General features: G+C 37.4%; 1 protein-coding gene and 1 long non-coding RNA gene across 2 annotated transcripts in view; both read right to left on the bottom strand.

Annotated features, from left to right (window-relative positions):
• Positions 1-1,980: 1,980 nt before the first annotated feature.
• The window catches only part of USP10 (ubiquitin specific peptidase 10), a 49,051-nt gene continuing 38,687 nt past the window's right edge, over positions 1,981-12,344 (bottom strand). The window contains exons 10-14 of the mRNA XM_071440770.1: positions 9,723-9,903; positions 7,114-7,279; positions 5,357-5,501; positions 4,252-4,317; positions 1,981-3,080 (exon numbers count right to left, since the gene is read on the bottom strand). Of these exons, the coding sequence (XP_071296871.1) occupies positions 2,893-3,080; positions 4,252-4,317; positions 5,357-5,501; positions 7,114-7,279; positions 9,723-9,903 (746 nt within the window). The 3' untranslated portion in view covers positions 1,981-2,892. The remainder of the gene's footprint in view (positions 3,081-4,251; positions 4,318-5,356; positions 5,502-7,113; positions 7,280-9,722; positions 9,904-12,344) is intronic.
• On the bottom strand, positions 10,014-11,350 carry LOC139596459 (uncharacterized). The gene is made up of 2 exons (XR_011681323.1): positions 10,711-11,350; positions 10,014-10,654 (listed from the first exon to the last, which is right to left on the bottom strand). It is a non-coding gene; the product is annotated as an uncharacterized lncRNA (long non-coding RNA).

Raw genomic sequence — 12,344 nt, 5'->3', positions numbered from 1 at the left:
TAAGACAGCCTGAAATCAACCCCAGTTGCACAAATCTCCAGCATGTTGGGAACATCCCCTACACATCCAAGGTTTCCTCTTCATTCCTAGTGAAAAGCAGCAGATTTAGAGCACATTTACAGAGATGAACTCTGCTGACAGCTCAGGATCCATCCTGGCAGCAGCCCTGGCCCAGCCCAGCCCTGAGGGACATCATCTCCAGAGGATATTGTGGAAAAACCCCAGTTTCCTATTTAAAACACCTTTCTCCAGCCCCAAACACCTGGTGGCTGTAAGAACCCTCCTCCCCCAGCCCACAGAGCCCTTCCCCTGCACATCTCCCTCATGGCACAAGGTGTTCCCCACACCCCCGTGGAGCTCCACATCCAGTTTCTCATTTTGGAAATTTCAGGTCTTACTGTGCATTAAGAAAAAAAACCCCAAACATTTCTCAAACTCTGGTTTGAACTTCAGCAAACAACCACCGGATTTACGGTGCATCAGAGGGTGTTGGGGTTTTTGTTTTACATAATCACACCAGAGCAAATGATCAAAAGCTGCAAGCTCGTTTTGCAACAAAGGGAGGAGTTACTACAGAAAATAAAAATTGTGGCTGCGTGTCCACATCACTGTTGCCACATACTTTTATTTCCCTTTTAAATACACAGCAGAAGAATGACTTTAGTGACAAATACATTTGTAATATCCTCAGTAAAAAATGCAAAAAATCACTTTTAAGTGATAGTGAGACAATTCCAATTCATACTGAGAGAATTTCAACACTTGATTTTTAAACTGGCAATGACTCATTGCCACTTCTTAAAATGGTAACATATGTAAATTTATTAAGTGATATATTAATTAGTGATCACCTGCAGTTTTCTCTGCACTGACCAGGTTAACCTGCACTATCAGAAATGCACTTTTTCACAATGCACTGGAGATAGAGCTAAATAAATACCCAACACAGGTACAAGACTAATTAAAACCAGGATTTCTGCTGAACAGAAAACCACTTCAATCAGGTCCCAGAAACAGGATGTGAATAATAACAGCACAGAACAGTAAGTTCAAAACCTGGTTTCTTTCTCTTTTGGAACAACCTCCCAGTCCCCCAAGATTTCAAGTTCTCACCAGTGAGGCTCTGGGGCAATTCCCATCACAGGGATGGGAGCACCAATTCTCCAGCAGGCTCAGCTCCAGGAGCTGAGGTTTTCCCTGCAAACAGCCAAAATCCAAGTGAGCTTTGCCCAGAAAATTGTTTTGAAACTGGTGGAACATCACCAAAATCACCAACAGTCACCACCTGTAAATCAGAAAATCCTAATAAAGCATGAGCAGCAAAAACATAACAATACATGAGGACATCCAAAACAATGCCAGAGAATCCTTAATTGAGCAGAGCAGGAGCAGCCCAAAGAGCCATGGGGTTGGGATGCTCCTGCCTGCAGCCAGAGCTCTGGGCAGGAAACTCCTTCCTGTGGGACAGCACGAGAGGGCAGAGCAGTCAGGACAAGCCAGGGAGCCTCCACCATCCCATGGTGAAATAAGGACAGAACACCACTGTCAAAGAATTAAATAATGTATAGGAGTTTTTTAGAAAGAGCAACAGGAAGCTGATCAAGGAATTATTTTTACCAGAAGTTCTCCAGGGCAATGTCAGCTGGCTGAAGAAGAGACAAACAAAATATCATCTGCTTCAGAAACAACAGTGCAGGAGTTTCCAGGACACAGAAGGAATTCCAGCCCCTCTCCTGGCTGCTCAGTGCTCAGCCCTGGGACCACCACATCCCTTTCCCTCTCCCCTCCAAGTTCAGTTCCACCTGAATGCAAAACAGGAACACTTCTGAAGTTTTAAAAAGCTGTGAAAGCAAAGAAAAATCATCTTCACTTCATTTGGGGAAGGCTCCCTACACCCTGAGAAGTGCTACACAGAAACCTTTGGAGTTTCCAAGGGCAGGATTCACACCTGAGGAAAAACAAAACCCACACACACACACCTTAAACCAACTTTGTGACTTTTATTGATGGGCGACAACTTTATACTTCTAGGTATCACTAAACTGTGTACAATTAGGAACTCAACATTATAGGAGAGCAGACAGCAAAATTAAACAAAGCAGACTTAAAGAAATATCAATCTTAATTATTTTGCCCATTTTCTTAATTTCATGTACACAGAAGCATAAATGCGGTTTGAAATTTCTTAATAGCAATAAAGTTACAATCACCCATCTATATAGACTAACATCTTAACTCCAAATATTTGATCTGCAATGTGTACTTAAGCAGTTTCTCATCGCACAATTATTAAAATGTGTCTTCCTATCAGGAACCAGCAACTCTGCAGTTTGTACATGTTTTGAAGCACAAAGGACCATTTCCATCTCATACACATCGGCTCATATTTTACCACTTATCAAAAAACTATTGGGGAAGCAGAGAGAGCTTTTTATTTTTTTTTTTTAATTTTTTTTCTTTTTTTACTGAAGTAAAGATAAAACATTTTCACAGAAATCTACAAGTTCTGTTGCTGGTGCAGGGTTTTCTTCTACTACGCAATTAGAAAGTGGGAATTCAACGCAAATCCCCTTTTTTTTTTTATTATTATCTTAGGATTCAGCATTAACTCGGATGAACTTTATTTCTTTCTTTTTTCATATTTTTTTGTGATTCACGAGGCATCCAACCGAGCGACTTCATTCTGCAAAGTCAAAAGTCAACACAAACCATGTTGTGCACAAACGGCAGCTTCCTTTAGCGCTCTATCCCATAGTTGCAAGGGGGACAAAAAAAAAAAAAAAAAAAAAGAATAAAAAGGGGGGGTGGGGGGGGGAACAGAAAAAAAAAAAATTCACTCAGAAGAGCATTTCCAGGAGAAGAAGTGATGATGTTGGCGCTCTCGGGGCGGGGTCACAGCAGGTCCACCTGGCGGTAGTACAGGAGGTAGGCCGTGCGCTCCAGGGCCGCCTTCACCACCTGCGAGTGGTGGATGACCCTGACGGCCTGGTCGTCGATGCGCAGCCACCCGTTGAGGCCGATCTGGAACACGTCCGTGGTGTAGTGCCCGCCCGTGGCGCTGTTGCCGTGGTGGTACACAACTGTGGGGGCACACACACAGGGGAGGGGGTGCTGTGATTTACCTCAAAACCTTGGGTCCCCCCCCTGGTAATTCCCTCCACCTGTTCTTTCCCCACCCTGACCCCTGACAAGAGCTGTTGGTCACTCCTGGAATTCCAGAAGGGCATTGGGCCATCTACGTGTGAAAAATCTGTATTTTATCACTGGCTTTTTGTAAATACTAAAATGAGTATTATATGAGTTGTGTTAGAAAGTAATGCTGTATTAATTCTCTTAAGTAGTGTGTTAAATATAGATTTAGGTTATAACAAAATTATTTTAGTTGGTATTTTAGGTTAAAATACAAACTATGCTATGTAGGATACTTTTTTTCTAAAGAAAGGACTCGCACTGACACAGCAGTCACAGGACACCTAAATCTTTCAGAGAAAGAGAATTTATTGCTCCATTATCAGGAGAAACAAACTTCTTCCCACCTCTCTCAGGCAGAATGACACTGTTAGGATTATGAGGAAGAAGTTGACACTGACCAGAGAGAATCCTGTGTTTGAATGGAATTTATGCATCATGGATGAGGTGTATGAATATGCAACAGGCTGTTGTTTTTAAGGGTTAATCCTCTGTTAATGTGGGGCCTTTTTTGGGCTTGTGCTGCCCAGAAAAAGGGACCCGGACATCAGTAACTCTTTGTTTCTATTGTCTCATACTGTCCTAATCCAAATTATTATTACTCTATTTTTATAACCATTTTATTACTATTAAACTTTTAAAATTTTAAAAACAAGTGATCAGCATTTTTCACAGACATGTCCTTTGTCCCTTGAGACCTCCCCTCCTGTACCTGCTTGGTGGAATTCCTACCCCTTCCCTGCCCCTCTCCCCGGGGTCCAAAGGAACAGCAACCACGTGGTTTGGGAATTCTGGTGCTGGACTCAGAGGCCTCTGGGTCAGAATAAAGCTCTGGATCCAAACCCTCCATCAGAACCGACTCCTTTCCTTCACCATGGCCTTAAAGCTTCTCCACCAGAGGTAAACAAGAATTTCACCCCCACAATTTAAAAGAAAACACTTAATGTAACCCAGTGTTTCTATAATTCCATATGCAGAATCTGCACTTGCAATAGAGGTAAAATACACACATAAAACCACACAGATAAATAAAACAATAAATAAAAGACACAGATAAAATACCTGCAAAGAGCCTGTAGGTTCTTTGGCCTTTGGAAATTTTACTTTTCACACCAGGAGATAGCAGCTCTAGAGGAGGAAAAACAGCCACACATTAGAAATTCCATTATCAAGAGGATCAATTATTTTTCAGAGAAATCAACACTATCACAAAGGAGAACATTTAATTGAAATTTCTTCTGCAGCCTTTAAAGAATGGTCATGGTTCTAATAACTGGTAATCAAGGGAGTAAATTTGCAGTTTTGCAATACTGTGGTTTATGAAAGGTTAAAAAATACCACCAAAAATGAAGGGAAAATAAGACATCATAAAAAAATCAGACTATTCAATTTTCCTCCTTTCACTCCTGCTGTCAGAATGACAGCATCAATTGTCATTTTGAATCTGTCAATGAAGGACAGAACCAATTTCAGATTCCAAGTCATGCTTACATTCCTAAAAGAAAATTGCCTGACAAGGTCCAGATCTCAGTTGAGATATGAGTATACACTGATTTTATTTATTCCTATTTGAGCTACTGGCTGGCTAATAGTCCATTTGTCAGCTCAACACAAAAGGCATTATTTTGGCAAGCTTCAGATGCTGGACAATTTCCAATCTTGAACTATTTAAAGTCAGTATCTCCTGGGATACCTGTCAAACAAAGGATCCTTGTTTAACCTCTGTACTATGCATTGTCTACCTTCAGGCTGCATTTTCAATAAAACACCAGTTTCCTTCCAACTGCCACTCATTAATTAAATAATTTGACACTTCTCTGAATTAAATTTGTGATAAAAATATGCAGTATTGGCAACAGTCTTGTGCAGACAGGGACACAGATCCAAGAGGATCACTTCCCATGCTTGCCCTCAGCAGCCTATATCCCTACTCTATAAACCCACAAGAAGCTCTCATTTGGCCAACCCATTGCCTAGGAAGTGCCAAAGGCTTTAAGATCTTTCATCACAAAAAAACCCCACAAAATATTCACCCAAATGACCAAATTTTCATACAACCATAAGAACAAAATCTTGTGTGGGAGCAAATTAAAACACAGACACTTGTAGGAAATACAACATTCTCTTTCCCATGAGGAGAGGGGAATTCTGTTCCTAAACCTTTTACCTTTGCTGATTTCCAGATCAACAGTATATTCAATATTCTTGATCAGCTTCTGGCATCCTCCAGTCTTCTCATACACGAAGCGTTTGAGGTGTAAAACGAGAACAGGGGGCAGCTTTTCCAAGGTGAGTCTCCGACTGATCTCCACCTGAGAGCATTTGATTTTCAGTATTAAAATTAATAGAATTTTAAATAGAAGTATTTGATTTCAAATACACTAGCAGCAAACAAACCAAACTCCACATTTGTTATTATTGCAGTATTAATTTATGATAAATGCTTCTTTGTGACTTAAAGCCCACTGGATCTTCAATCCTAGCATTGTTTCAAAGGAGAACTCAGGATATTCAAAGAGAAAATGTGAGCTATGACCACACTTTTCTCTACCAAATAGTGATTTTTATATAATTATAACCAAACAATCCACAAAGTTTCTGCCTGGAAACCAGGAGCTGAGCTCAAAATTGTAGAATAAAAATGTTTTCCCTTCCTAGAAATGAAGACATGTAAATATTTCTCAAAATAATTGTTAAAGGTTTTTCTCTATTTTTTCATTGAGAAAAATCTCCTTATTGGTAACCATGAGCATATTATTTTTCAATACATGGCTTGATTCTGCTAGAATCTACATATTGAATAGAAACTCCTGGGGAAAAAGAATTACCACTTCCCAAGGTTCTACAGATATGCAGAAATAAAAATATGTTCAGTATTTTTACTACAATTTTAATACAAAAACCAACTATTTCAATTTGAATTTCTTTTGAAAAAAAGATCTGGAAGACACTGTAGGTGCCTGTATTGCCATCCAAACTCTGAAATATCACAAAGAACTAAACTAATTTCTTCCAACCCAGCACTGGGTTGCCAGTCAAAAACTTTAAACCATTTGCAGTAAAAAACCAAAAAAAAGGAAGGCAAGCCAAACAAGATCTTTGTAGTAAATCATAATCAGCTTGCAAATGTTTTCTTCACATGGAAAACAACTGGAGAAATGTATCTTCTGAATATTCAAGGTAAATAAATTTCTGCTATTCATCTTTAGCTTTCCAAGGGAAATGAACCTTTCTTTATCTAATCTTGTTCTCACTTGGAGGATTTTGAAAACTTACAGACAAGAATGTCAGAGGGAACACCTACAGTTGCAGAGTTACCAAAAGTGAAGATGGAATTCCCAGGTGACAATCCCTGCACACCAGAGATGCCTTTATTCCCACTCACCACAGGAAACAAGGCAAGGCCTTAGTGAGGGAAGTTTAATTATTATCCTCCAAAGTGCCAAACCAGAGGCAAGCTTTTCTTTCTTGTAAGCACTTTTCTATTGCAGTTATTACTATCATGTATTATATGCAAAATAGAAAGTATTTACTCTGAAGAGCATCTGGCAATCCCCAGGAATCAGTAAGTTCTGATATTGAACATAATATTATGTATCTTTACCATAGTTCAGCCTATTCATATTTATATTATTAATAGTAAAAATAGTACATTGATAGTAATAATAATATTACTATAATATTGATATGGAGAATAGTATATTCTCCATTAAAATCCCCAATTAACTCAAATTCCAAGTATTTACAGGCCTGGCTTTGTTTTAGAGTTGCCATCTCACTGCTCCAGGATACTGCAAAGGTTTTGTACCTCTTCTATTAAATCATGCTCCAACAACTCTTTGTAAAAAAGCCAAAGCTCTATGAAAACCCTTTCAAACACAAAGTTTAGCAGCTGGCTGGGAGGAAGGGCTGAGCAGAACCCACCTCCTGCTTGGTTTTGGTGGTGTAGCCCTGCACAGCCTCCCTTGCCACCAGGCTCTCCAAGGCGTCCTGCACGGTGCGGATCTTGTCCGACTGGATGTCCAGCTGCAGGGTGAAGAAAAGCTGCAGCGTGGCAGACTCCTTGGAACTCTGCTGGTAAACTACAGATCTGTGGAGGAAAAAAGGAATTTAAATGAAATAAAGAGTGGTTTTCAACCAGACAGAACCTTCAAGAAAGAATGAGTTACTTAAGTAACTCGATTTATATTTAATTTCAGGCAAGACATAAAAATATAAAGGTTAAACATCAAGTTTTAACAGCTCGCCCCGATTTAAATGATTTTAACATCTACTAAGAATATTCTGAATGGGACTGTGACTGAACTGTTTTATTTATGCAAAGTTTAAAGAAAAAGACTGAAAATTTTGATAAGCATTTTTAAAAAAATTCACCTCCTAGCTCTTTTTGTTAGTTTAATTTTCCAACAGCTCTTGACAAGTGCAAAGTGCCAGTGCTTATCTGTGTTGTACTGTAGAAATCACAGCTGATTCCAGATTCTCCAATAAAAATACACCATTTTTTCAGTCACTTCTCTAAGACTAATTTTATAGTGATTTTAAAGTGTTTGCTTAAATCTTGCCATAGGAAATACAAACTATCCTCCACTGAGGACTGGCAGTTCATTTTCTTCCCATCATTTTCTGCATTCAGACTTTGTCCATGTATATAAATTATTCTGTTGTTCTATATTGAAAGCAGAATTATAATTAACACAGCTCTGACCCATTTGGGCATGCTGGAATATTTCCAGGTCAGGAAGGAAATGTTAATGTTCAGGTTAATTTTAATGTTCAGGATAATCAAAAGAGCCCTTTTAACTCAGGCAAAGCCCTGAAGCACCAACACAAAGCTACTGCAGCTAAATATTGGCAAATATATAACCTTTAGAGGGAGAGAATGCATGAACAGCAGCACCTTTGTTTTAAAAAACAGAAATTATATTGAAACACCTCTTCAGGATATTTTCTTCACAAGAAATGCAGAAATTGATTTGATAGCAAAACCTTCACTGGGCTATCATTTCTCTGTAACCATGCCCCTAATGAGAATAATTACAAATCTCAGCTGGACATGGGAAAATGCATCATTTTCAATGAAAAATTACTCAAGCACTGCAAGAATTCCCAGGAAAATTTTGTACTTTCCCACTTAAGCCTCATGTTGCTTAGAAAGGCTTTATAGGCTGGGGTTTTTAAGTAATTAAGCCTAAACAGACATTTAATAGACTCAAGCCTCTCAAGGACAGCCTAAAAACTCCCAAGCCTGAAGTTTCCCCAGACAGAAGATGCCAATTTAAATCATCTTTTCCTCACTGCTTTTCCCATTGGATTTTTCCAGTTTCTGAAGCTTTCATTTAGTGGAATTCTACTGGCAGTTTTATATTCAGTCCTTCCTATCTCCACCCCTGAGGATGAAGCTTTCCCACATCCCAGGGGATGCTGTTTCTGTGGTGAGCTGTGCCCTGGTGTGAAGGATAAATAAAGTGGATGTGGTGCCAGCAGATGTTGGATTGGATCCTGTGGTTCTGCTGCTCAGTGCAAGGTTTTCCCTTTTTCCAGCATTACCTTTGCTTTATTTCATTTTTTTTGTGGACTTGTACAGAAAACTGCCATCATGTCAGTGTTTTTAATATAAAAACGGATGGAATTATGTAGATATCTAAACAATTGTGACAAATTCTGGTAAATACACCTGGGGTATCAACAGCACCTTGGATATGTAAACCACTGATGCAGGACTCCCATCAATACCTACAAACATCTGTCTGCCAAATTCTATGGAAAATATAATTTTATTTACCAGCTGTCTGGCTCAAAACCCAGAAGAATAAATAATTTCAGAGCATTTCCAAGGCAGAAGGCACTAGCCCACATTATTCACACTTCTAGACTCAATATCTGGCAACACAGAGAGTCAAACACCAGCAATTAAGTGTCTGTCTCCAATTTAAAAATAATTCTTCAAGTCTAGCAGTTTTGTTTTGCTGTATGTTTTTAGCAAGTGTTTGCTTTCATTTCAAATTATACATTTCTCCAAACAAGTCAGGAGGCTTCCTTTCCAAAAAATATTCACATTCTCCTTTCTGCCTTTGTCTGGTATCAGACCTGCACAGAAGTGATATGCCTCATTCTTTTCATTCCAGTAACATCTTGTAGCAATTTACATTTTTCCAGACTTCTTTTGCCTTTAACATTTCTTTACTATTGAACACAGCTTTCTCTGGGAAGCATGAAGGGCCTGAATAACCTAAAATTCACAGTTTTATGTTTTAGTTCGTTGTTTTGCTGTCAAGATTCAACTCTGTGAATCTCATTCTCTCTCAGTATCCTTATTTATAACATGAGATGAAACTCCTCAGAGGTCATAAAAATCAGGCAGCTCTAAAATGCTTTGGAAATTCTTAAAACAATACTCAAAGCACAAATATTCCAAACTCCTTTTCCACATGCAATTCAGGGCTTGGGATCTCACAACACTCAATTCATTTAAGACATTTTAAAAGATTCAACCACTGCAAGTCAAAAAAAACTTGTAGGAATAAGTCCAGTACCTTATGTGACCACCAAAAATGTCAGTGATTGGAGTCTGGACAAAGTCAGCCTGGCGAGTGACCGAGGATTTGTTGCGGGGTCCCACCTGCTCCCACTCATCCTCGCTGCCCTCCCCCTGCTCCTCCTGCTCCTCCTCCTTGGGGACGCTCTGAGCCTCGGGGCCGTTGGACACCGACACCTCTGCGATGACGTGGGGAGAACACAGAGTCACGCACAGGGACAAATACGCATCCAGACACATGAAGGACGTGAAAGGCAAGACCCCAATATAAATGATTTTTCTTGAGGAGAAAATGTTTTCAAAAATCAAAAAGAAAAAAAAAAAAAATCCCCCCAAAAATTGTATAATAATCTCCTCAAAATTCTATAAAGATTCCCCCAAAAACTCCCTAAAAATCGCCCAAAAATTCCATTAAAAAAATCTCAATAAATCCCATGAAAATTTAAAAAATGCCCAAAAATCCCTAAAAAAAATCACCTGAAATTTTTTTTAATTACCAAAAAGACTCCCAAAAATCGCAAAAAAAAAAAAATCACTAAAAAAATCCCCCAAAAAATCCCTTTAAAATTCCCAAAAAACTCCCAATAAATCCCATAAAAAAATCTCAATAAATCCCATAAAAAATCCCAAAAATCCCTAAAAAAATCCCCTAAAATTTTTTTAATTACCAAAAAAAAGTCTCCCAAAAATTGCTATAAAATCACTAAAAAATCCCGAGAAGTTCCCAAAAAATCCCTTTAAAATTCCCTAAAAACTCCCAATAAACCCCTAAAAAAATCCCCTGAAATTTTTTTAATTACGAAAAAAAACTCCCAAAAATTGCTATAAAATCACTAAAAAATCCCAAGAAGTTCCCAAAAAATCCCTTTAAAATTCCCTAAAAACTCCCAATAAATCCCATAAAAAATCTCAATAAATCCCATAAAAAATCTCAATAAATCCCATTAAAATTAAAAAAATGCCCAAAAATCCCTAAAAAAAATCACCTGAAATTTTTTTTAATTACCAAAAAGTCTCCCAAAAATTGCTATAAAATCACTAAAAAATCCCAAAAGGTCCCCAAAAAAATCCCCCAAAATTGCTAAAAAATCACTAAAAAATCCCGAGAAGTTCCCAAAAAATCCCTTTAAAATTCCCTAAAAACTCCCAATAAACCCCTAAAAAAATCCCCTGAAATTTTTTTTAATTACGAAAAAAATCTCCCAAAAATTGCTAAAAAAATCACTAAAAAATCCCAAGAAGTCCCCAAAAAATCCCTTTAAAATTCCCTAAAAACTCCCAATAAATCCCATAAAAAATCTCAATAAATCCCATAAAAAATCTCAATAAATCCCATTAAAATTAAAAAAATGCCCAAAAATCCCTAAAAAAATCATCTGAAATTTTTTTTAATTACCAAAAAGTCTCCCAAAAATTGCTATAAAATCACTAAAAAATCCCGAGAAGTTCCCAAAAAATCCCTTTAAAATTCCCTAAAAACTCCCAATAAACCCCTAAAAAAATCCCCTGAAATTTTTTTTAATTACGAAAAAAATCTCCCAAAAATTGCTACAAAAATCACTAAAAAATCCCAAAAAGTCCCCAAAAAATCCCTTTAAAATTCCCTAAAAACTCCCAATAAATCCCCCAAAAAATCCCCTGAAATTTTTTTAATTACCAAAAAAAAATCTCCCAAAAATTGCTAAACAATCACTAAAAAATCCCAAAAAGTCCCCAAAAAATCCCTTTAAAATTCCCAAAAAACTCCCAATAAATCCCATAAAAAATCCCAAAAATCCCTAAAAAAATCCCCTAAATTTTTTTAATTACCAAAAAGTCTCCCAAAAATTGCTATAAAATCACTAAAAAAAAATCCCAAAAAGTCCCCAAAAAATCCCTTTAAAATTCCCAAAAACCTCTCAATAAATCCCAAAAAATCCCCAATAAATCCCATTAAAAAATCTCAATAAATCCCATAAAGAATCCCAAAAATCCCTAAAAGAATCCCCTAAAATATTTTAATTACTAAAAAAATCTTCCAAAAATTGCTAAAAAAATCACTAAAAAAATCCCAAAATGTTCCCAAAAACCCTCTAAGAATTCCCCCAAAAATCCCAAAAAAATCCCTAAATAATTCTCAGTAAATCCCATACAAAACTCCAAAAAATCAATAATTTTAATTTTAAAAACATTATTTTTTTAATTTAAAAAAGAACAAGCATATTCCGGGTTTGCTCCCTGCATGACACATCCATGTGTTAACAGAAGGCAGCTCACTGATGACTGTATGTAAATAGCAAAGTTTGACATATTTTTAGTAGTAAATTCATGGGGTAGAAAATTAGAAAGTCAAGTGTTATTCTGGCAACAGAATTATGCCATTATTAAATACAACTCCTTTTCTGCACAGGTATTTTACAGGGAACCCAAGGCTTAGCAAATATTTTCCCAGCCTGTGCCAAATTCAGGTTATAAACTGCACACAGCTGAGGAACAAAATATGGTATGATTTTATATCCTAAAAAATTTACCCTGCTAAAGAGAAACTGGGTAACTGGTGATCTGAATTCTTACTTGGCTTGCAGGATTTTATTTGTAAAGGGGGTCAAGCTAAAGCCTCTATAAAGTAAAATGACATTTT

The sequence above is a fragment of the Agelaius tricolor genome, unplaced genomic scaffold (genome assembly GCF_023055355.1).
Source record: "Agelaius tricolor isolate 1412-34295 unplaced genomic scaffold, bAgeTri1.0.p SCAF_15, whole genome shotgun sequence".
NCBI classification, from domain to species: Eukaryota; Metazoa; Chordata; class Aves; order Passeriformes; family Icteridae; genus Agelaius; species Agelaius tricolor.
This window is presented reverse-complemented; position numbering and strand designations above follow the sequence as displayed.